General features: G+C 42.8%; 1 protein-coding gene across 4 annotated transcripts; it reads left to right on the forward strand.

Moving 5' to 3' along the window:
* The first annotated feature begins 844 nt into the window (after positions 1-844).
* On the forward strand, positions 845-25,681 carry LOC119010921. Of its 4 annotated transcripts, none has more exons than XM_037083515.1 (7): positions 845-1,128; positions 4,081-5,175; positions 6,793-7,007; positions 19,151-19,360; positions 19,735-20,297; positions 20,554-20,645; positions 22,407-25,681. In XM_037083515.1, the coding sequence occupies exons 1-7, from the start codon at positions 997-999 to the stop codon at positions 22,497-22,499; spliced, it is 2,400 nt and encodes a 799-aa protein (XP_036939410.1). In that variant the 5' UTR covers positions 845-996; the 3' UTR covers positions 22,500-25,681. The 4 variants fall into 4 exon arrangements, with proteins under 4 accessions (XP_036939410.1, XP_036939411.1, XP_036939412.1 ...); XM_037083516.1 differs by having other exon boundaries at positions 22,377-22,434; XM_037083517.1 differs by lacking the exon at positions 22,407-25,681 and adding an exon at positions 22,177-22,363.
* The last annotated feature ends 904 nt before the right edge of the window (positions 25,682-26,585 follow it).

A 26,585-nucleotide genomic window follows, 5' to 3' on the forward strand; every position in this document is an offset into this window, starting at 1 on the left:
GGGTACATTTTAGACTCCATATTGTGACAACACTGTGCTAATGGTCTGGTCCGGTTTAGGCACAAAAACTATTGGTTGGGGTTGGAAAAGGGTTGTGATTTGGCTTACAATACCTGAGGTGTACCTAATAAATTATGGTTATTGGTAAAATGAACAGAATGCATCGCCCTTTCCCCGGTAGCAGAAGAAGTGAAAGGACAGCGGGGTTGTTTTGTTCAATATGTTGGGTTGGTCTTCCTGACTCATTGATCCTTTATCTGACTGAGGTTAGTGACAGTCAGAATCTGTGACCCCAACTAGGGTTGGGCCAATAGATGATTCCATTGTCCATCGCTGATGGCTGACAGTTATAGACTATTGAGCGCTGTACCATTATGATGTTTTGATTCAATTAGACCTGCCCAGTTTGGCAAAGCCAAGATGCTTGGTTACATTGGTTTCAGCTATGGTAGTTGTGTAATGCAGGTGTCACACCCGGCTGCATGCCAGAGAATCCTTGAGCAAGATACTGAAGCCCAGACTGCTCCTCCTGAATGTATGAATATGAATGTGGAGTATGAATGTGTATGTGTGAAGGGGTGAGTGTGAAAGTGTCTGTAACCAGTCTTTCAGCTACCTACTTTACTTCATTTGGTTGTACTTAGGGTGTACCAAACCGTGACATCATCACATCTCTTCCAATCAGCGTATGTATTTAGTGAATGTTACATCCCTATAGGCCTAGCCCACTTGTTTGGATGGCTATCTTTTACAGTGTGGGAGCCTGGGGGGGCCGTCGGATGCAGCAAGCCTTGCAGGTGGAGGGTTGGCGGATGGGGGGGGGGGGGGGGGAGCAACCACCTGAGCGATGTGAATCAGAGCAGAAGAGATAAATCTGTATTGGCAGACTGTTGTACATCTCTCCCTCTCTCTCTCTCTCTCTCTCTCTCTATCTCTCTCTACCTCTTTTCATCACACACACACACACACACACACACGCTGCAGCCGTAAGCCTGCATGCGTCCCTCCTCGCGCGAGCGGGTGGCCGCCTGGCTGCTCGCGCTGCCGTTTGGGAGCGGTGGAGAGAAATGCGCGCGCCGCGGCCGCCTGGAGATGATCTCGTTTTGGCTGCTGTGCTGGAAGCTGTTGGTAGGTAAATGAACCAATCATTGACACGCGTTAACAAGAACGCTTTACCTATGTATGGCCCCCTCCACCTGCGGCGGAGGTTTGGGGACGTTTTGGCGGACAGCACGTAACCTTTGCGCGAGGTGTCTGCGCGAGGCTTTGGCTTAGCTTGAACTACTATCTAAATCCGGTTTCCTTGGCTTCTGTATATGCGCTAATCTGTCACGATTTTGTTGCTTTGCCCGACGTGAGGATGTCTTATATAACACATCTGGCTCAGCGGCCATCTGACTGCACAGAGCAGACACACTATCATGACAGTGTTCAGACAGACTGTGAGAGAGCAGAGAGTGACAGATATGTGATAAATATGATAGATAGATGACCAAACACTGAACAGAATCATGAATCTGTGAATGCTTATTGACGAAACAACATGACATCATTTATTCTCATTTTTGATAAAACACATGATGCCTGAATGCTGCTGCGTAATCCCCCCCCCCTCCACACACACACACACACACACACACACACACACACACACACACACACACACACACGCACACACACACACACACACACACACACACACACACACACAGGTCTGTGATTAAAGGATGGCTATGATGTTGTCTCCAGCTGTTGGTGCAGGACAAACAGGTTTGGGATGAGAATTGATTCTGTGTAGAAACTGGCTTTCATATGAATCTTAAGTTGAGAGTGCAGCTGTGCAATGACAGAGGTCAGAGAGGTCTTCCAGTAATCCAAAAGATGCTGGTTCAATTCTAGGCAGGCAGTGATCAGAAGCACGGATTAAAGCAGGGAGCTGCTGTCCAATCCTCCCCCAGATGTTCCCTGAGAACTGAAGAGTTTACAATAAATTGATTGAAGCACCTAAGCACTGTCATTAAATCTCCTTCATACAGCCTCTGATGAAACAGTAAATGTGTCATGTGTGATGCACAATATGTGCACTCACTAATAAAGTGTGCAGCAGACAGTACACTTAGACTTATGTCTTATTTTACTTGTGACAGCCCAGCAAGTGCAGATTTAATTTCACGTGTTAATGCCGATGCAGAAATGTGAACTCTTCATGAAGACCTCTAAGAGAATACCTATTGAGCCTTGCTGTCACAGAGGGTCTCAATGATGAGGAAATGTTGTCCAAATGATGTTCTGAGTTGAATTATTGTGTTGTGTTTATTAATTCTGACATTATTCATCCTTTACAAAAAATAGTAAACTTGACATTCCATTCCCACTGACCAACAGGACACAGTCCTGTGACATATTTTGGTTCCTAGCTTGAACATTCAGACACTAGCCAGACTCTGCATAAAAATGCATCACTCAGTTTTCCCCTGAAGGCTTTATAAACTGTGCATGGAGAAACTAATATGCTGGCATAGAGTGGTAAAATAGAGTGGTTCCACAGAAACATTCAGGATTTCAGCTGACTCTCATGACTAATCCTTTTTTCTGAAATGGTCTAATGTGATCTTATAAGTGTGCTCTCTGCGGTCATTAAGCTCCAAAGACTGTTAGTATTTTCTGCGTACTGGGCATGGATAGTGAACTATCTGTAAACCACTTTCACATCAGTCTGACTACGAAACAGCTCCAGAGGTGCCTGTAAGATAACAGAGAAGTGTTGCTGTTTAATCTGTGATTGCTCTTCTCACATCGTGATTTCACTGAAAGAGAAATGACTTCAGCATCTTGCCTGCCTCTGCATCTATACTTAGTGTTACCATAGTAACATCTCCCATCTGTCACCAGCACATGCCTGGTAAGACAGACCATAATAATCTGCTAACCCACTCACAGCCAACGCATTGCCACCATGGTAACGATATGAAGGCTTGAGTTTAGCTCATCACACTGACAAGGAGTTTACACTGCTCTCATCTACAGTGTGTGCACAGCTGTACTGTATGTGCATGAGAACGTGTAGAACTGTGTATGTGTCAGTTGTCTCTGACTATTAGTGCTCTCATGATCCAGTTCAGTATAGTGTCCATTATCAGGAATCAATGGTCGACATCAAGGTTTGAAACGACGTAGCAGCAGGAGATAAACTTGTCTGCTCAGCTCATTTAACCCTTTATCTCAGTTATCAGCCGGAAAACTAACATTATGCTAGCAAGATTCAAAGTAAATAACTATCTATCTAACTATCTAAATAACTACTATAACTGTTGATGGACAGTAAATCTAATTTCACAGCATTGTGAAACAAAAAGGCTCGCTAGCTAACAGCAATGCCACTGTCCCGAAGTCAGTGCGACTGATGGACAGGATCTGGAGTCTTCATTTAAAATGGTAAACAGGAAGTCTCACTGGAGCTATTGAAGTGCTCACACCTTCCAGCCAATCAGAATTCACCCAGACCATGGTGCAAACATACATAATGGATCATAAGAAAGACTGGGGTAATTGTTTAGGAGAGTGCGTCCTACTGTGTTTGATGAACTGATGATTCTGATTGGTGTTTTGTCACTCAAAGGCAACAACCTGCCATCTATCCAAGAACCAGTCCATCTGAAACAGACAGACTTCCTGTGCATCTCTGTAAATCAGAGTATGGTCTAGACTTGTTTGAAGTTTCATGAGATAGTCATGACATTCCAGGTCATCCGATGTGACTATTACACATGCCAACACTGCGATCTCAACGCTGAAACAATTTATATATCATAGAATTATTCTAAAATTATAATCATATATATATTATGCAGCCATGATGATAACATTTTTAATCCTGCATTTAAATCAACATTTTTACATTTTTGTTTTGGCTAATGAAATGTTCTAATAATGAGAAACTTTTAAAATGTTGTCTTAGTACCTCAGAATTAGTATCTAGAATAATTAATTGTCTCATTACATTTGTGTACAAATGCTGTTTGAAAAGCCTTGAAATGTTTTTACAGTGATCAGGTTCTTATGAAGTGTTTGTGTTCACAGAGAGCCACAGCCGGGCTCAGGAGGGCAACACCTGAGCTAACGGACATTCACCAGGACGACGGCAGTACCAGTGACAATAACCCTGTCAACGACTCTCTAACCCCAATACAGCCAACAGATCCAGTTACCATGGCAATTAGTTCATCACCACCGCTAACAGAGCTGGAAAGAGAAAATTTGGTTAGCTGGAACAGCCGAGAATTAGTGGAACCCAATTACCCAGAGGTCCATGGGATGCAGCAGCCAAGCAGGACGGAGCCGGAGGAAGAAGAGCCTGCAGGGGGAGACAGTGGACAAACAGATGGAGATGAGTGTGACTATCTTGTCTTTGAGATTGGACAACAGAAGGGAGGAGAAGAAATAGGGGGGGGAGGTGGGGGTAAAGCAGAAACAAGGAGTGAAGATTTAGAGGGAAGTGGAGTTGAGGGAGAAGATGAAGGGAGAATAAAAATAGAAGGTGAGGATGAAGTGATTGGAGAGAGAGAGAGGGAAGACTCTAAAGAAGAGCACAGGTGGATAGGAAAGATGGAAGAAGAGATGAAAGACGATGCTCTGGCAGAGCTGCCCTTCATTTCTGACAGTCCAGTCTGTCCTTCATCATCAGAACCCCTGGGTGGCACATCCCATCCCGCAGAGCAGCCTGCAATAGTGGCCATGTTGCAGGAGGCCTGGGGTCACGACCGTGGAAACAGAGATGACTTAAGCGATGGTCACCTTAGTGACTGCCTCCAAGCTGAGCTGGCTATCGTGTACTCGGACAGTGACGCAGGGGAGGACCAATGGGCAGCCTTCGCGCCCTGTGATGCCACCAACCAGGAAGGAGCAGGTGAAGAGAATCATGATAGCATCTGTGATATAGAGAGCAACGAAGAGGAGAGACAAGAAGAGAGTAGGGAGAGAGTGGAGGATGACGATGAGTCAGTAGAGAATGGTGCAGAGGAGCAGAGAGAGGAGGAAGTAGAGAAGGAGCAGGAGGAGAGGAGGGGAGGCGAAGATGATGATGATGATGAAGAGCAGATGAAGACGAGGAGAGATGTTTTTCTGCGCTCTCTCTCTGTCAGCTCCACAGCCAGCTCCACAGACCCTGACAGAAAGGTGAGACTGCCTCCTCTGAAACTTTGGAGTTGAGATGTACATCATAGACTTGATCCCTCACAGCCCTGCTGGAAAAACCAGCATCTACCAGCATAGCTGCTGACCAGCAAATGTTGTGTTTTGATGCAGGTATGCTGCTGACCAGCATACCAGCATCAACATACCAGCACCAGCATGGGATGTGCCAACAATTTATTTCATATTGCAGAGTAAATTTAAGTAAAGAGTAAATTGCAGAGTGAATTTGGCTGTGAGAATCCAATATAGGGCACAGAGTCAGTGAGGTTGTCACAGAACACAAAGTTTATTGAATACAAGCTTCAAACCTGCAAGAATTTGGGCTCAATTTGAGGGCACCTGAAACAAAATGTTAATACTGTACTAAATATACAAAAACATACAGTAAATGCAACACTTTGTTTGTTGCTACTGTGTCTCTCACAAGTTTAAGTAAACCATTTTATAAAGTTTTTCTTTTGTATGTACACAAAATAATTACTTTTTTCAGATGGTGAGCACACATTTGTTAAAATCCAATATGATAAGCCATCCACCTGACAGGTGTAGGCAAATTAAGATGCTGATTGAACAGGACTCAGGCACAGGTGTTCCCTGTCAGCATGGGCTGGTAATTAGATGCTGGTGACCAGCATACCAGCACCAGCATGGGATGCTGGTAGGCCATCATAATTAATGGGACCTTGCTGGTGGACCAGCTTCATCATGCTGGTCCACCAGCTAAACCAGCACCAAACCAGCACTAACCAGCATGGAAATCGTGCTGGTCTATGCTGTTTTTTTCAGCAGGGAGGACATGTGATGTTGACCTATAAGTTGTTTTTTCCTATGCAACTTAGTTTTTCAGCAACTATGCCATAACAAGAAAGTGAAACTCCCCCCAGAGCAAGTCTATGTTTGTCCCTTCTGGGCTACTGTAGAAATACGTTGCTGCGTCATGGCAGACTCCATAGAAGAGGGCCTGCTCCTTGCATTTTTCTGTCTTGGAGACTGTTCAGACCTGGTCTGGTGTCCATCCCTGTTCAATCTCACTCTGCAAAACCTGCCCGAGGTGATTCTCCCCAAGATCCTAGGTCCCGAACCTGGCAAAATCCAGAGCTTGGGCTACATGGCTAACTGAGCCATGAGGTAATTAGCTAATGCTAGCTAACTACTAACAAAGGATAACTTGCAAAGAGCAGATGTTGTTGGTTGATCTGGAGATATGCTGCCCTCTATGTTTTTGAAGCTACTCTTGAATTATGGACATATTTCACAAATTACATCATTAAAATTCCTCAAAGTTCTGTTCCTTTTCACTTCTATTAGGAGTTGTTACTCCCTGTGGGCCACCATTGATAAGTCTAGCCTTAGACAACATCATCAGAGTGTGTGACTCCTCCAGTACTTGAGTTGTATTTTCATATTCTCCCTTGTTCTCTGCAATATTCTTGTGAAGGTCTGAGTCTTGTAACACACCTGAGATTGAATTGGGTCTAAATTCTAAAGATGTATGTGAATTGAAATGCTTTTTAATGTTGGCTTTCTTTAAATATGTAGTTTAAGACTGAAAACATCTCCCATTTGTTATCTAATCCAGAACCTCGTATTTCCCATCAGGTTCCTTTAGATTTCTGTGTCCACCAAGACACCCTCAGTGAAAATGTCTCCACTGAGCATGTAGACTTTCTGTTGGCCTGCAAGCAGTGGAAGAAGATGGAGGAGGAGGTCAAAGGTCAACCAATCCCCAAACCAGGGCTCAGAGCTCAGGGGAGTTTCCAGGGCACTCATATATCACTGTACCCTCCCACTCGCAGCCCCCGCCTCAAACACAGGTAGGAAATGCCAGAGCTACAGCTACTGCCTGTTTTTTATTAAGCTTTCTCAGGCTGATTTTTTCTGTATACACTAATTCTAAAATTTAGCTCAACTTCAGTTCTTATATTTTGGACTTTTTGGTTGGATAGAACTTGGCTTGGTGATGTTTTGTTTTGTTTTGGAAATTATGATGTGCATTTCTGAGATTGGGATTATCATCGCTTGATTGTTGATTGATCGTCCCCCGCCTGACAGCGAGAAGCGCCCCAATTTCTGGGGAGAACCCTGATTCTACTCTTCTTGTCATTGTATTGTTTTACTTGAACAGCAGACAGCAAGGTCCTACTGCTCAAGAAGACAGGATCCTTCGCATAAGAACCGCCCTACTCTACCTCTGATTGGTTGGCTGGGTTGGTTTTGTTCTCAATGCTTCACTCAAACTGTTATTGCTCACACAAGATTATCGTCAGGAATCAAGTTAGTTAAATGAAAAAAAAGCTTACCACTACCATACTCTCTATGTTCACACATAAAGATTAGCAAATCTCACCTCATGTCATGGTGGTGATTTGAGTTTTATCACAGGGTTAAAAAAACAGACAGAATACCAAACTGTACATTGTCAATATTTGATATTTAAGACTGGTCATTTGGCGAAACTGGTACATATAGTCGTGTGTCATCTGCGTAACAGTGAAAAAAAATATTAAACTTGTGAGTGATAACACTGAGGGGTAGCATATAAATAGAGCAGTGGAACACCATATTGCACTTTTGAGCGGTCTGAGATCATGTTGTTGTGGACTACAGTTAACTCTTACTTGACTGATAAGACAGTCAAGTAAGAGTTAAACCAAGACAGCGTTAAGCCTTTCACATCAATTTGGTTCTCGAGCTGATATAGTACATTATTGTGATCAACAGTTTTAAAAAGCTGCACCTCTAGAAGTCCAGAAGGGAAAGCAAAGAGGTTTGGTTTGAGTCAACGGAAAGCAGAAAACCATTGTTCATTTAGTAAGTGCTGCTTCGGAAGAGTTGAATGATTTGAAACCAGATTGGAAGGGTTCATGGAGGTTACTACCACACATCCCTCTTTTTTAAGAATAATTCCTCTTATGAAAATACAAACAGACAGTGAACATTTAGCTGTGTCAACACTTCAGTAGTGAAATTAGCTTCTAAACATCCCAACATTCCCTAAAATCTGTAAACATGACTTTTCAGTACTTGTAACACTTGTAACAGTCCATAAATCACACCACATTCTGCCCCTTTTTAAAAAGGCAGAGTTCAGGTGGCAAAATCTCCCAGCCATGCACGCGGCTGAATCTGCCTGCGACTCCGCTGGGGCCTGGGAGATGGTCGAGCAGGCGGGGGGGTCTCAGGGGGCTTATAAACATCCTCAGGCTGTACACTGGTACTGGTTGTGTGCACCTCAGGGGAGGGGAAACTTGCAGGGGACAGGTGTACAGCGTTCCATACTTTACCCTTAGAAAGTTCATAGGTTGCCGTGCCTGTCTGAGCAACAACCCGGAGGGGCTGTGTGAACATGGAGTGTCCTTTCTTTATGATTCCTGGTTTCCTGATCCGAACATAGGAACCACACTGAAACTTTAGAAACCGTGCACCACGACGTTCATCTACATAGCGCTTTACCTTGGCTTGTCTCAGAGTCACAGTGTAGTTAAAGCATATGAGGCGAGCTGACCATCTTGAAATCCTCATACCTGCTCTTCCGAAGCCTTTGGTGTACAGCAGGGCAGTAAGTGGGCTATGGTCTGTGCGCAGGGTGAGGTGTCTTCCCCACGGGTACGTGCGCCAACACTCAGCTGACCACACACAAGCCAGAGCCTCCTTCTCTATAATAGAGTGTTTCCTCTCACAGTCAGTAAGGGACCTGGATGCAGATGCAACAGTCTTTTCAGTGTCCACGTGTAGCTGGGTGAGCACTAATCCGTAGCCACAGACGTCCGTAATGACAAGAGTAGGGAGAGCAGGTTAGAACAGTGTAAGTGCTGACACACATCACTCTTAACACACCCCACACCACAGGAAAATCAGACACGATGTCCTTTGCAAACATCAGATAATCGGGCCTTTGCTGGCTTTGGTCGTAAGGGGGAAATCAGGCGGAGCTGGCGGACTGTCCATGCTGGGTGTCGGTTGAACGTCAGTTGCAGCTTGGACGATGTTAGGGTGATATGCCTTCATCTGGTCAGCATGCCAATTGCACAGGTGTGCTGATCCCACACTGACCTGGTAGGATACTGGACCAGCCTGTGATGTAACAGTTCCTCTCCCTTCTGGTAATCCCGGACAAGGACTGGATTGCAGATGCTGAATGTCCTGGCCTTAGAGTATGTGCCTTTTAGGTGCACTGGGACCCTTGTGCCTGATTCACCACTGCTGCCACACTCAGTTTTAGCAGGTCAAGGTGTTACACCACTGATCTAGGGGAATCAGAGACATATCATGATGTGCTGCTCCCCATTCTTCCCACTCCCAACAAGGCCAGTGTCACAGGAACTTGTAAATTAAAGGTAGCATTTTAATTTTGCTCAGAGGGAGTGAAGGCCAAAACAACAAACAAAATCATCAATCTCCCTACCTTCCCTATTAAAAAACAAAAATATTAACCAAAAGACAATCTCTTACCTAACTCCTAAGTTACGGAAACAGGAGAAAAAAGGGTTAAAGAAAAGGCTTCTCCCTCCTTCTGGGCTACCACACACGATGTTCTAAATGCACAAGTTTTACCAAAATACTTAGATCAAAAATTACACTAGGTTTCACAAGATGCGAGCACAGAATCCTAATCAACCTAAACACTGGTCCCAGTTGGATGTAGGAGAATGGTTGGAGAGGGAGACTGCAGCCAGCCGGTGGTTCAAAAAGGGCTCCTCTCCTGCCTCTGGCCAATCCTGGAGCAGCAATCAAGCATCTCCAGCCAATCAGGAAGTCCAACCTGCTATCAATCATCGACACACACTCAGAGCAGACTGCTCACACTCTTGGAGGAGGAGGGACAGAGCAGCATCATATATATACACACACACACACAAAATAATAATGACCCAGGGTCATAACAAAGGCAAGTGCGAAGCTTGTGGTGCAGAAACAGCATTGACGGTGTCTCCTGAGTAGTTGTATGAGGCGAGTTCCTATATTGAAGCTGGAAGGTATCAAGTCACTTTTGAACAGTTGAAGTTCCCTTTGATGACTTAAGAGAATGTTTACAGGTCTGTACAAATCGTTCAGCTAGGCCGTTAGTCGCAGGGTTGAAGGGAGCTGAGTGCACATGCTTAACACCATTAGATGTCAAAAAGCTGGCGAACTTCTCTGACGTGAACTGCGGTCCATTATCGCTAACAAGCACTTGTGGTACTCCGTAATGGCTGAATAGACCTCTAGGTGCCCGAATAGTCTTCTCTGACGTGGTTGAGTTCATTAAAATGACTTCAGGCCACTTAGAGTGGGCATCAACCACAACAAAGAACATGTGTCCCTCGAACGGGCCAGTCCAAAATCGATATGAATTTGCTAGGGCCAGGGCCATGGGTGCAGAGGTGTAAGTCTAGGTGATTTCTAGATGTGTTGACAGGACACAGCAGTTTTACACTTCTCTTCAATCTGAGCATCAAGACCCGGCCACCACACATAGCTCCATGCCATGGCCTTCATTTTTACCACTCCAAGGTGCCCTGTGTGCAGTTCTTCCAGCACATGTTGACGCAATTTAGGTGGGACGATCACCCTATTTCCCCACATTACACAGCCTTGAAGTAAAGTCAATTCATTCCTCCCTACTAGATACAGCGAGAGACTACTGTCAGACTCCTTGATGGTGAGAAAACGACTGGTAGATACCATCTCCATGACCTGAGACTGTGTAATGTCTGATCTGGTTTCTTGCCTCACATAAGTTCAGCACATGGGCAGACATTCCAGGTGGTTAAGGAATGTGTCAGCTGCCCCTGTTTGTCCTAGTAGGCTAGTAGGGATGTAATGGTTACCGGTGTCATGGTAAACCACAATAAAATTCCCGACGGTGAAGGTTACCTTTTAAGTTTTAATTACCATGGTAACCATCACGGTCGGTAACCACGGTGTGGAAAACTCTCGGCGCATGTGCAGCATGCAACGTGCAATGTGGACTTATTATGTAGTGAAGAAGACATGGTGGAGGGAGGACGTGATAGTAGCGGTCCTCGTGGCATATTTCCGCCTTCAAAGAAACCAAATCTGAAGTCTGGCCGTATTGTGGTTGTTATAAGAATACTCAGGGACAGCTGATCGAGGATGGCAGCCCTATCTGCAGGAGCTGCAAGAAGAAAGTTGGTGCGAGTGGCGGCAACACATCCAATTTACATGACCATCACCCTCGACTGTTCAGCGAATGCAAGGTAAGCTAACCTTAAGTTCGGGTGCATCATGTATGTGTATGTCAAGTTTTCTCTGTCTAATTTGCTGTTGTCACTAATGTAAACTGACCAGATGGTGGTGTAAATGAACGAAGTTGATCCGTGATTTGGCACGTTATCTGAACCGCTTATTAATTGTAGATTTCACTTTTTAAAGTCAACCTAAAAATTCCCCAAACATTGATGCAGAGCTGCAGTGAGGAGGATTTTAGACAAACACGTACTGGGTGGACTGAGTTAGTGAATGCAAAGTAACTGAGATGACTGACTTTCATCTCAGCTACGTTCACCGGAGCAGCATCTACCTGTGGCTCATCAACCATCTGACCAATCAGACTGACCGAGTCCACTGACAACAGACGAGCAGGCAGACAGAGAGACAGACAGCCAATATATATCCAGCCAGTTATATCAGAAATATATAACACTTGTGGATTATTTGTAGAATAGACTATATATAAATAATATAATATATATTATATTAACTATATAATATTAAATGGTGAAGATAACGTGTCTAGACAGAAATAAGGGCCAAAAAATCTAAAAAAATGCCTGTTCCTCACAAAAGTGATATGATCTAAAATGTGAGTTTTGTGATCTGTTGGTTGCACCCTTAGTATTAAGTAACAATGACAGTAATCATTTTATAATGACATTTTCTATTCATTTTTTTCACAGAGAGGGTCTGCTGGCCAATCGAGTGCTGCTGCCACTACATCTGATTCTACCATTGCGACGCAGACATGAACGGATATGTTTCAAAAATAGGCTGCTTGTGTGCCCTCATCACAAAAAGCCAATGACCTATTTTGCACACTTTTGATACATTCTTTTATATTATTTAATGTTGATTTTGCAGTGTTTTGTTAAGGTTTTGGATTAATTTAATATGTAATAAATATATTTAAATATAAATCTTGATGAAATTATTTCAATTTATCAGTGTTTTTTCAACATTTTGAAGACATTTGAAAAAATACAGCGGTATACCGATAACTGTGATAATTTTGGTCACTATTACCGCGGTGTGAAATTTTCATACCGTTACATCCCTACAGGCTAGTATAACTGGAAGTATTGGATCATAATGTTTTAGAACACTTTTGCTTGCGAGCTGTTCTTAGTTTTACAGAATGCATTTTTACATTCTTTTGACTGCTCCCACTTTACCTCTTTATGCAGCAAAGCATTAAATGGGTGGCGTAAGGTCAACAGGTTTGGAACAAAATGTGCATAGTGGTTAATGAGTCCCAAAAAGAGCATAACTGACTTCTGTTGGTTGGCTCAGGAGCATCCAGTATGGCACGGATTTTGTCAGGTGACATGTGAAGTCCTTTTGAGTCTATTACATGCCCAAGATACTCCAGAGAACTCCTGAAAACTCCCACTTCTCCTTTTGAACTCTCAATCCAAATTGTTCTAAACGATTGAGTACAGACTTCAAGTTTTCCAGGTGATGAGCGTCATTGTTGCTTGTTACCAGGATATTGTCCAAAATGCAGTGGACGTTGGGGAGTCCTTGCAACACTTGGTCCATGATCTTCTGGAAAATTGAGGCCGCAGACGTTATCCTGAAAGGTAACTAATTGCAAAGAAACATGCCTTTGTGTGTAGTGATAGTGAGATATTTCTGTGAATCTTCACTGACAAACACTTGGAGATAAGTCTGTGAAAGATCCAGTCTGCTGAAATGCTGTCCTCCAGACAAAGACGCAAACAGATCCTCGATACAAGGTATTGGGTAATGTTCAACGCAGAAAGCTGGATTGACTTTAACTTTGAAATCCGCACAGATTCTCATGCCACCATCCTTCTTAATGACAGGGACAATTAGGGTTGCCCTCACTGAATTGAACTGGAGAAAACACTCCCTGTTGGTGTAATTGATCAATTTCAGCTTCCACTTTCAGTCTCAAGTGGGGATGGGACTACTTTGGGTGTTGACCTGGTTTCAACGTCAGGGATGTTTCAGACCTTCAGACCTTCAGACCTTTGGTGTTCCTAGGGTTTCACTGAAAACTTGGGTGTGACAGTTCAGAACATTTTCAAGTGCCTCACAGGCCTTGTGCCCTGTTCTCATTGTCTTTTTTTCACGGCAGTCAAGTTTTATTTTCCTTAGCCATTCGCAGCCAAAGAGTGGGGGTGACTTCCCTTTCACAATGTATAAGGGCAATATGACCTTCTGTTTATTCATCTTCACCAATGCTTTCACCATGCCCTCTGGTAACAGCACTTCCCCTGTGTAATTTCTCAACACTACATTAGTTTTCCGTAAACTTACATGGGCAAATTTGGTTTTGTACATCTCCATTGAGATCATCGATACAGCGTCAAGTTCCATATTAGTGACATGACCTTCAATCTTGAGTCTAATCATCATCAAAGACAACGCTGCATTTTCCTTTTTAACTGCCCTCACTGGCTCTGTGTCCTTCACTACTGCTGACACCATATGCAGTGTAAATTCAGAGTCTGAATCTGATGTGGACTCCCTTTCACTGTCAGTAGCATTGGCTCCTACTTTATGAATTTTTCCTCTTTTTTTCTTTTTCAGATGGTTTCCCTGGTTTCATTTTTGTTTCATATTTTTCTTTGGTGTCTTTGGCCTTTTTTATTTCTACACTACTTGGCAATATGGCCTCTCTTTTTACAGCTGTGGCATTGCTGCTCTCTGTGGTAATAGTCTCTTTCATTATGATTTGCCTTGCCACAATGAAAGTATTTGTCTCCCTGTGTGGTGAAAAAACAGACACAGGGTGCACTTTCATAGAAGTTTTCAAGTGCTGAGATTCTCTAGCTACAGCTTCCATTGACATTGAAATATTTACAGCACGCTGAAAAGGTAAGGCTGCTTCTATTAATAGTTTTCTCTGGATGTTTTCGTTGGTTAGACTACAAACAAATCTATTGCGTAAAGCATGAGTGCCACAATCACAGAGTTTGGACGGCTTCTTTAAAACGGCCACATACTGTGCAAAACTCTCTCCCACTTCCTGATTTCGTTTGTGGAAACGGAATCTCTCCGCAATTATAATGGGCTTCAGAGAGAAGTGATCATTCAGGATTTTCATGAGGTCCACGTACGGTTTACTTCCTGGTTTATCTGGAGCCTGCAAACTACACAGCTGTCCATATGGTGTAGCCCCTATTACACTTAAAAATACAGCAACTTTTCTTTACCTCTCAACATATCGACATTGTTCATTGTTGTTGTTGACTCGTCAAAGGCATAAATATGACCGATAAGTGCTGCCATTCTCGTGGTCTCTCCCCCTTTGACAACTTTGTTAAAGGTGTAAATCCCTGCAGCCTCGTCCTCATCTGACAGCATCGGTGGGTTACTTGACTTGTTGCCAATTTGTAAGGACTTCTCTAGTCAAACTGAGAATAACATCAGTACTTATTGTAGCATCACTATGCTAAATGGTACGAAAGAAGTCTGACCACCTTCAGGTGTACCTCCATATTGATTTGTTTATTACTGAAGCGTACACATACCATTCAGTGTAGCAGAGCCCCCCCTACTGGTGGGGCAGACTGTTACCAATACATCACAGTGTCTATTAGCAAAGCACGCTTCCTCTAATCCTCCATAATAGAAAGGAGAGTAATGGTGGACTGCTCCTCAAGCCTTCCTGTTAGGTTGCACTCGGGGATCGACACTTTTTGTTTGCCATGATGGCGGCACGCCAAAGATACAGCTGCTAATGTGAGTTGTTCAAAAACTTTCTTTTTAGTAAACTCTGTGTACACAGACAATGTTCTCATCGCTCATGTTCATGTGTAGAGACCCTGGTCATACTACAAGCAAAGTTTTATGGTGTGTCAAGCCTTCTTAGTGTTTTAAAAATAGCGATTTTGATGCTAGCCTAGAGTGCCCCAGCACTCCATTGAAAATTAGCTTGCTCAAAATTGACTACGGTACTTCTTAAAAGTGCCTCTTTTGTCGTGATTATGCTTTTACACAAAGGTTTGACTCATATACATTCACAAATAAAGCCTAGGTTGCTTTTTGGTGAGAGTTTCACTTTAAAGCTTTCTCCAAAACATAAACCACCTACTTCAATAAGTAACAGTTGTTCTCTAGATTTAGCACCACATAAATATAAGCAAGCCAAACATAAGGTGATGTAACCATTGTCTTTGTTCAAACTCTGCGCACATGTAGTGATCGTCTTGAAGAATCTCGTGTGACTTCGCCAAGTCATGTTTGGAGCTTTCTTGAGTCTCTCCGACAAGATTTCCGATGTCACGCCCACTAGTTTGTAGTCTGGTGATGACTTCCCAGTCCAGGTTCGGCCATATTTGAAGGTTTTACAAAAGACTCCCTGCTCCCTCCCACATACACACACATACACACGCACACACACACACCACACACACCACACACACACAATTCCATCGTTTTTGGCTTCACGTGTAGTTTGATTACACGTGAGATGAATTTGGAGAGATAATACCCACGGTTCTGAAAAGGGTAGTCGTGCCACTGAGAGGGGTCCACCTTAAAATGTCAATAAGAGGGAATATATATCACATGTCTTAATTAAAGTGGGGTTAATAACTATGAGTTTCCAACCGATTGCTCATAAGGCTACGTGTGAGTGTGTGTGTGTGTGTGTGTGTGTGTGTGTGTGTGTGTGTGTGTGTGTGTGTGTGTGTGAGTTTGTAAAAAGGGAAGGAAGTTAAGCAAGTGCTTAGACAACAAAGAATAACATAACGACCACGTGGCACACAGCAGCCTTCTCTCCCTCAACCAGTGGCCGGCAAGGTTTCGAGGTTTCTTTATCGTCCGCTGATTGAGCTGGAATATGACATGCAGTGATTACACACAGTGGCAAAACTACACAAGCTATCCACAGAGTGGATCAGCATGAATGAGCTCCTAGCGAGCTAATAACACGGTTGGCATACAGTACAGGCAACCACATGAAGGACTCTTTACAGCAAAACATAAGCACAACAAAAGCACTTCATATACTATCTGTTTCTGCCCAAACAGTAACCTCTTACTTGGGTGCGACTAGTGTGTGTCCCGTCTGACTCAAAGCTCCAACTCGTTTTGGATGCGAGCTAGGCTCAGCTGTAGCGTCCTACTAGCTCACAGGCAGGCTGCTATCCCACAGCATTGTTGACCTGATGGAAGGACTGAACCTTGGTGGTTCCGTCTCCTTCTGAAGATTATTTCTTCTTTCTGCAGGCACTGAGGAACAACTGGGTTGTGCAGTGTTCCTCTATGGATCCAAAACAATAATAAAAAATATTACAACAAAAATGAAAGTAAAAAAACAGTCTGTCTCGTCCAGCGAGGAAAGAACTGAAGCCTGGGCCAAGCAAAGTGATAAAACGTTTCTCAAGTAAATCCTTACGGTAACAATTGGATGAAAGTCAGTGTGCAGAGAGTCGAGTGGTTAAGAGCATATGCCACATACGCAGTGGACCCTGGTTCAAATCCTGGCCAGAGGACCTTTGCTGCATGTCACATCCCCCTCTCTCTCCCATTTCCTGTCTATCGACTGTCAAATAACGGTGTCTATGCCTGAAAAAAATCAACTATTGGATGAAACCACGCATATCTCCACAGCACCATGTTACCCTGGGAATGCAATGTGCAGAGGGGTCTCCTGACCTTTAAACTCTGAGTGATGTCATTGTGATCCTGGAGGAGTTTCCTGGCCCGCAGTCAATAGGGACCAGGTGAAAGTTTTGGGGGGTGTCATACCTTGCGTTACAGTTCTTCCCACCTTTTGGCCATTGGTTCAGTTCCTTTGTTCTTCAACTCCTCATATTAATAACGCCCTCATAGTTAGGCTTTTGATTTTTCCTAGAGGCCTTTTCTTTGAGCCATGTGGCATGAGGCCGAGTTTTTCTTTTTAGGTAATTTTTAATAACAGTGGATTAAAAGGCTGAGGGCACCACACCAGTGGAGAGTGACTTGTTGATGATGTTGAGGATCGAGCGAATTAGAATTGGAAGAAGATCTTGTGGTTCAGGGAGAGGATCTAGCAGACAGGTTGAAGGTTTGGCAGCGAGAACTATTTTGATGAAGGCACTTAATGATAATTTACAGTTCAACTGAGGAGCAGAGGAGGGGAAATTTAGAAGGGTCAAGTCCAGACATTGTGTAGAGAGCAAACCATCAATTTTATCTCTAATTGTGTCAGTCTTACTGCTAAAAGAATCAATTAAATCTTCAGCAGAAGGTGCGGGATAAACAGGAGTCGGTTGTTTCTGGGTGAGTTTTGCCACTGCGTAGAACAGGAATTTTGGGTTGTTTTTATATTTCAGTAGGCTATTGTTCCAGGCAACATGGAACACTTCAAGTTTGGTAGAATGCCACTTATGTTCAAGATTTTGACAGGTCCTTTGGAGGTTGAGCATTTCTTTGGTAAACCAAAGCCTGTGCTCTTCTCCACTGCGGGTATTTCTTCCTCCTGAAGCTTGGACTCTGACCACAGCTGTCTCCTCAAGAACCTTCCAGCTCCAGCAGCTGCCTGCCGGTTAATACTAACAGGCAGTGCGTTTACATGCGCCGCTTAGTCGTAGTTCATAGCTTAATCATAGTTCAACTATGCCACTCAATCAGACAACTGCAATTATCCCAGTATATCCCAGTTGCTGCTGTGATTCCTATAAATATTTTGTCTCTTCGTCCTGTTGTAAATATTCCTGCTACTTTGCTTTGCCACTTGGGAGTATTTTTCTTCGGTTTTTGGTGTAAATAAAAAAAGTCACCATACTAAGATTTGCCGACTGGGCCATCATCTGTCCATCTAAAAGCCGAATGACGACATGTACATGACCATTACACAAACTAGATGCACAATGGCGCTCTTTCTTGTGGTGATTTCGGAGGAAAGACGCCACCGCCGCCGTCTGTCTCCTTCTGGTTTACGGTCCCGGGGAAAATCTTGCGCCTGCGCAGAACACAAAATCCGATCCGATCCACTGGAACGTATACATGCAGGAGTAATGCAACTATCAATCGAATAATCTGGGTGCTTTAATTCAACTATGAGAAATCAGATCTGGTCCGATTTTAGTCAGACTAAGGTGTATACATGCATCTTAAAGATCCGATCATAGTCGGACCAACCCAGTAATTCGGTTTTCTTAAGTGTCATGGTCTCTCATTAATCCAACACATCACGTGTCCCTCCCCTCCAGTCTGTTAGTACAATGACAGCACAGAAAGACAGATGAGTCTGTTTGTCAGATATTTGCACTGAAATCTTCCAAAAGACACAAACACGTCTGAGCGGTGAAGATCGGTGACTGGAACTATCTGAGGCCCAGTGAAGCCCAGCAGACAGCTCGCTGCTACCTGTCACTCACAGAGGCCTCAGCCCCAATAATGCATCATTTTAAGCCTTGATATAATTTAATGGATTAAGTTATGTAAGAGTCCCCGCCCCTGTGCAGTTGTCATGAGCGGGACAGTTAGCTACAGAGACCGAGGCTGTAAACACTTCATTTCTGCCATAGCTTGACATTTTGACACGAGCTGCTGAAGCCTCGTGGACATTTGAGGGACTGCATTTTTAGTTACTTCCACGTTTGCTTAATCTCTCAGCCCTGGAGGGCTTCTCCGATAAGAATTCTATTTTATTGTAGTCCTCTCTCTGACCATAGGTCAGATAAAAACATGTATTATGCGTAAAATAATGCATAATGTGTTTAGTTGACTTTTACCATTAATCGTAACATGAACTGAGTTTACTCCTCTTCTCTTAAAGGGAGATCCATCCACCAGTGCCAAGGGAACCACCCCTCTCCTCCACCCTGTCCCCCAGTTCAGAGGACTCAGGCCTGGATGACTCGTCATACCGCAGCCCCCTGGAGGAGCCAGAGACTCCAGTAGAGAGAGAGATCCGGCTGACTCTGGAGAGAGAGGAGCGACACCGCAGAGAGAGGGGAATGATTGCGCAGGGCCTGACTACATCTAGGTAACAAACATGGAGATCGTGGTGTCCCAGCCAGTGAGCTCTCTGTTGTAACATAGATTGGTTCTTCACACGTGGTCCACTGGAGCAGTGTACACAGCAGTATAAAACAATGTCTGTGGTGTAGTCAGGGTATTATAGATTGGGAGTGTACCGAAGATGTATACGGGGCTGAAGCAGGTTGAGAGGGGGATAGGTTAGGAGAGATATTAAACCAGCTTTAAAAATATAGATTATTGTAATTATCACAAATACTATTGAAGAGTTTCAAAATTCCAATGTCTTTATTAATAACTTTGTTTCCTTCTACTATGAACAGGACTAATGGAACAAAAGAGAAATTTGTGAATTTTTTGTTTTGTGTTTTCTGTGTTCAGACCATCCAACCTTCAAACAGGACGATCTCCACCCAGACCTCCGGCCTGCCGCACCCCTACCTTGTCTGTTTCCCCATCCCCCTCCTGCTCCTCTTCCCTTCCCCGATCAGTCTACCATGAGATGACAGCCAATAATGTTATTATCTTGGAGCCTGACTGCTCCAGCTCCGCCTCCAGGAGCCGCCTACTCTCCTCTGCAATTGGAGGCCTCTCCGATTGGCCGACAAGCCTGGATACGGTGCCTTCTGCCAACGTCATTGTTGTGGAAACCTCCAATCTGATCATTCGCAGTGCTTCTGAGTTCTGCCTAAGCTCCGCCCCTGTGTCTGTGGAAACCCAGGAGAGCACTTTCTCGTCAAATCCATTTTTCAAACTACGCTCTCTCAGCAGCCAGTCACTGGTGGAGCAAGAGATCCGCATGGTGAGGCAGAGGGAGGAGGAGTGGAGGAGGCAGAGGGAGGAGATGTGGAGGAGGAGGCGGGAGGAGGAGTGGAAGAAAGGGAGAGAGAGGTATGACACGGTGCTCGTGTCTCCGGGCCTGGGCGACAACATCACTTTCAATGGTACGTACAGTCCTGAATAACTGAACTCCTCGAACCATTCCTGTTCTGCTGCAGTTCAGCTCAAATGATTCACTTTCTAAAAATTTAAAGAGGTGGTGGAGTGTTCAACTTTGCACCAGCCAACCAAACCAACTGAACTAGAAAGCATTTTTGTTGTTGTTGTAGTTCTTCTTCTTCTTCTTCTTTCTTCTTATTGAACAATAATATGATGATTATCTCTCCCCATGTGATAAAATGCTCTTTGTTTTTATGGCAGTGCCAGAGGTTTCAGACAGATGTGTATCCTCCCCATCGTCTCCCTCTAGGACCCGCAAAATGGAACGATCCAGTTTGTCTTGTGACCACAAGGTTGGCTGACCCTTGCAGATACACACACAAACACACTAAACTATCTTTCTATTGATCTGGAGACAAAGTTCCCTGCTACTGCTTCTATCGAAGAAAACCTATATCTATACTGAGTTAAAACTAGGCTTGGAAAATAATTTTAGAAGCATTTTGTGTTTTATCTGTAGAAAAATCTCTTTTCATTGCATCAGCAGTTGTAAAAAAGGAAAAGTCAAGAGCCTGTGGGTTCCTCACAGTACCAAGCCCTCTGCTTCTCAGCAGCGTGATAACTCAGTAGCACAGAGCACACAGCCCGTCAGCTCAACTAAACAGCTGCTGTGGCAGCATTCATGACCACTTTGATCCACTTTGCTTGCTTTTTTTATGACTGTGGCATTCAGTGTATTTTTTTTTTTACGAGAAAAATTCAGTCAGCTTGTTGAACATAGTGATAGTGCACATTCATGTGTTTTGGAGACTGGCTCTGAAGGGAGGTGGAGGAGGAGATTGGATACTTTCTAAATTTTGCTTGCTATTGTTGGTTTTTAGAGTCTTACCAATACCAAGATTAACTGCATGGACAATCTGTAGTTTACTCTAGTCAAAGCTCTTAGTTCTCCACATTGGCAGTATGGCACCTCTGACATCTCAGAACAACAGGACTTACCGGAAGAATTCCAAATGTTTAGTACACAAAAACCATTTTCTTGGCTTTAACAGTGATTTTCAAACTCAGAATTCAAAAACAAAGTGACAGACTGCTGTTATAATGTAAACTGTGCTGCAGACAGGTGAGTTCATTGAATTTATTGCCTATGCATAACTGTGATGTTTCTCCAAGCTTTTCTGTAGAGTCTTTCTCACACTAAACATCTAAAGTCATATACCGTTTTTAGATTCAGAGAAACCAGGCTACACAGATAAACACACTTACATGCCCTCTAGTGACCAGATTTTGGAAAAAAACATTTTGTTGGTGGAGAAATAAGCCACAGTGGATGGCCATTCAAGTTAAATTTATTTATAGATCCTAATATCACAGTTCAAAAGCTAGTCCAAGGGGCTATACAGTATGTGCAGCATACATCACCCTGTATGCATAGACCTTCAGGAAACTTCTCGGAAGTCTTTTGAACACCCTTAATGAAAAGCCCTTGATTTATGTCATTTCAATCATGGCCACATGGGCCAGCGTAAAAAGCCAAAAACATTGAACATTTAATATCCTTTTTTATACAATCATGCAATAATGACTTTTGGACTGGACTACAGAAGCCTTTAGGGGACCTTATTAAAACCTGAACCTTCCACAATAGCATTATCATTTTCACACATGTATGTGTAATGTAAATGCAATAATTCATTTTCATTAAGTCCCCTATGAGCTTCCAAAGTTAACTGTTAGACTGCAGCTGTATGATACTGTGTTGGCGTGCTTCATGTATCAGTGCACAGCATGAAAACCATGCTCATGTTTAATCTTGATGTTGAGTAATTGATTTTCACCCTTTACTCATTCACTCATCTGTTGCCTTCCTGATTTGTTAATCAGCTGGACTGATTAATTTCTAATCTTGCAGTTCACGATTTAGCAAATCATATTCATTACTGAACTCATTTTATCAATGCCCGTCACGCTTGCATTCAACCATCCATTAATCCTTCCAACCATCCCGCCCTCTGTCCATTCCCTGTTTTGCCACATCCTTCCATCAATGAAACCATTCACCCATCCATCTATCTTGGTTTCAGTGGTTTAGCTGAATCTCCCCCTCCCTCCAGTTCCCCCCTTCTCTCTCTTCTGTGCCACGACGACAGAACACCATGGCACAGCGATGGGAGGCCTCCCTGTTGGCCAATCAGAAGAAGGAGTGAGCAACGACAGCACACGGCTGTTAACCAAAATGAAATCTTTTTTCACCCTCTGTCTAAAAAACTTATACAGTCACTTTCTGTCAGCAGTCACTGTCTTCTGCAATGTCAGAACTATGGCTGAGAAGCAGTGCGCCACAATCTGCTCTTTGTGGGAGGCCACATGAGAAGAGAACTGTTTCTTTCATCAAGCCTGCTTTCAGAGATTGAGATCATTTATCTAGTTTGGGTTCCCAAAAGTTCTAAGTCTTGCTTTCAGGCCAAACTATTCTTTTGCATGATGCTTGAAACTGTATGACCCATGACACAACAGAACTGGCCGCCATGTCACAATTTTGACTTCTTCCTTACACACACACACACACACACACACACACACACACACACACAGCCACATTCCTCGGAAGTGTGTCACAATAAAGAAAGTTTCACAATCATAGTAACAGAACTGTTTTTGACATGTGACCTATATTTTATATACTCTTTGGAAGTCAAAATCTGCTATATTCTCCTTTAATATTTAATATTTACCGCACTTTGATTTCTAGATGTTGATCAACTATAGTACACACTGTTTATTGTTATGTATTTATTTGTATCACTGTCTGTAATGCAGTGATTTTCAAACTCACATTTAATTTCTGATATTAATTTAGTGTTTATTTTAAAGTTACTGACAGCATACAGCCTTCATTTGAAAAATGTTGTAGCTATGCATAGCAGAGGTTTGAGAAGGTATATGCAAAAATAATTTAGCATGAGGTGTTTAATTCATGAGTGTGGATGTCCCAGGTTTCTGTGTTAGCCATGTTGGCTCAACAGTGTGAGCTGCTAACTGATCACTATTTGTGTCACAGACACTTTTGCCTCTCAGGCGAGGTCGCCTGTACCCCAGATAGATTTCAAAAGAAGTCAAAAGTAATGTAATAGTGTGTACTTCCTTTTTGAAGATATTGGAATCTAAAAGTTGCAAGCCCTTCTATACTCCTTCGTCAGCATGTCATGGAGGTGTACATCATAGGGCATGGACATTTAAAAAAAAGCTGTTGATGTTCTACATAAAACCAACAAATCTGAAAATGTTAAAAAAGTGTGCCTTTAAATGAGCCGCCAGGACACATGATAAGGGACCTTTATCAGCTGGCTACCTAACACAGTGCTAGGTTTGCTAACTTGCTGTCTGGCAGCACCAACAATGTCTGATACTGTATTATAAATAGAACAGTCACAACTGGTGACAGCAAGGCTACAAGTACAAAGCTGTTTTAAAAAAACATCCAATATGGAGGCCAGAGAGAACAGGATCTCAGAAGCCATGTGTTCAGACTTAATACAAAGTGAATGCAAGCTGAGGAAAATATTATGTAATGGAGAAGATCCATTGTGGTGCCACTGTCAAGACAAAAGGAGAAAAACTGTCTTAGCTGACAGGTCAGGCATGCAGCACACAGTCTGTGACCAGCCTTAATTAATAGCCACCAGGTAATGTCTTTAAATTGGTTGCGTTCTATGTTCGGTTGAATAAAGAGGCTGTAAAACACTAACATTTATGTGAATTACTTGAGGAGAAAATTCACATGAAAACACGTTTTAAATGAGCTGCTATGTCACCATGGTGGTTTCATGGATGTCATTAGCACATGTTACCAGCCCACTGTTTAAGCTTTGGCAGCATGTTGCATGTAGTCGAGGACATAACAATCTTTTTCTTTTTTTTTTCTGATACACCTGGCCTAACTCTTCCTTATTGTGGCTCTGCAGTTTTAGCAAAACAACTTCTGAATGAATCAGTTATTCTCATCCTAAAGTGAAGATTTCTACATATTTTTATGTCCTGTCTTGATTCCTAAGAATAGATTTATTGTATTGTATTTTTGCTGCCTATATTTATGAATTGAGTAATGGTTATGAATCTTCTCTTTGTCAAAGGTTTATAATACATTGTGTCAGAATGACTATTTGAAGTCTGCCATATTTTTTAGGAGATGACTTCCATGTGTGGTGTGTGCATGTGTGTACGAGTGTGTTCTATAGTAATCCATCCTCCATTAGCTTGTCAAAACTCACTTTGGTTTGGTTTCTGTGGCTCACTCACTGTTTTTTCCTGTTAACTTATCCTGACTCAGCTGTGGAGTAAAGGTGCATTCAAGTCAACTCAGCAATGTGATGATTTTAACTGCCAGGGAGAAATAATACCAGGCGAGTAGAATGCTAACAACAGCAGCGTCCATTTAGCTTCACTCTATTTTAATAGTGTTATAAGCTGTGATGTGCACACACTGTATTATGAAATTCAGCACAGAAGGGTAAGACTACTAATGTAGCTAACTCACTACTGCTGTGAGTCACTCTGCAACCTGAGGCTGTGTCAGTACACACCATGTAGCCTGTGTCGATCTTTACTCTGCTAAATGCTGAGAGGCTAGGTTTCATTTTTTCAAGTTTGTCTTCTAAAAATACTGCATTTTATATATTTGGATTAAAGAACAGTCGGTCTGTTTCCTTCTTTTTCCTCTCCGTGCTGGCTGTAAAATGGTCATGCTCTAGTGCAAATACACTGACAGAGATTTGATATGAAAAAGTCAACATGCTTAGTTCAGCTGAAAGGACTCCGTTTGTCCAATCGGGCCTTAATTTTAGTTTTAAAACATTGAGAGAATGAACTGACGTTTTGAACTGAGTGTGAGGAAACAACAATGCTGACATTGTGTCTATGTTGTGTCTACTGAAGCTAGCATGCCAACTCGTGCTATCTCCTAATAGCAATACATTCCTGATCATATCACAAAACAGATTGTTGGATAAGCTCTTAAAGCACATTAATTCCACTTTTTACCTCAAGAAGCTTATAACAAACTAATATGGACCAATGAAATCTGCATCCTTTAAATGACAGAGCAAGATAGAGGGCGACATGACGTCACATGAGAGTCTGAGATGTATTGAATGCACAATAATAACTACTATGTGAAAATCAGGGCAGGTTTAAAATTCAGCATGTCATTATGTCACTTTGTTACATACACTGTATGACAGCACATTAAACTCGCCCTGTACACTCACTGTTTGTATCCACCGCCACGTCTCTTTAAGTCTGAGTGAAGCTTTTGCACCAGTTGAATTAAGATACTTTAATACTCCATAACCCTGTGTTCAGTTTTAAGAATAAAGTTAATTTAGTCAAAGTTCTTTAACATTTCTGATTGTGTTCATTCCACTCCTCGGTGAATGCAGAGGCAACACTGGGTCACACCACATGCTAGTTGAATTAACACCAAGAATTTTGTGTATGGACGCTGCCCTCACTATTACCGCTTTTCCTCACTAGTGTCATGTATTCTGATTCTGTTTATTTCTTAGTCTCTTTGCCTTGAGTTTCAGACATGTTAGTATTGCCAAATGAAAGTTCTGCTGATGTTGTCTTCAATAAAGCGTGTGACTTCTTAAACCTACCGTGTGTGCTATGGTTGGTTTATTTGTCAGCTACCATTTTGATGGTCAGCGCAAACATCAATCGATCTGATATCATTTTGTGGGTTTTGTTCCTGAAACCATTACTTATTACTTGTGAGGAAGGGACAAAGTCAATTAGAGGATGACAATGAGTTGGTTTGACCATTTGAGATGTTGGGCATAGACAGTGGATGAAGCAGCACAATTAAGGATTAAGGAAGAGGTTCTTAAGTATGAAGGCAGCAGTGGAGACAGAGCAGCAGGCTGACCATGAACTGGTAATTGTGGTCAGTCTGGGATCACAACAGACACACACACACACACACACTGTCATGAGTGCAGCAGTGTGCTCTTCAGTTCTCACTGACTCAGCATGTGTTTTGCTCAAAGGCTCAATGTGATAACAGACATGATCACACTGACTCAAACTACTAGTCTAGGCAAAGTAGTGTTTTACGACAGACTCATTGTAAAATAATTTTTTGCAGCTTAGAGATTATGAGCTTATGAGGTGTCCAGAACGACATGCTAAAAGTCCTAAGAAATCCTAGTAAAGGAAATATGTTAAATTCTCATCAATCCGAGATGTGTGCCAATAAGGCACAAAAAGAAAAACTAAAAAAAAAAAAAAAAGTT

The sequence above is a fragment of the Acanthopagrus latus genome, chromosome 21 (assembly GCF_904848185.1).
Source record: "Acanthopagrus latus isolate v.2019 chromosome 21, fAcaLat1.1, whole genome shotgun sequence".
In the NCBI taxonomy this organism is placed as follows: domain Eukaryota; kingdom Metazoa; phylum Chordata; class Actinopteri; order Spariformes; family Sparidae; genus Acanthopagrus; species Acanthopagrus latus.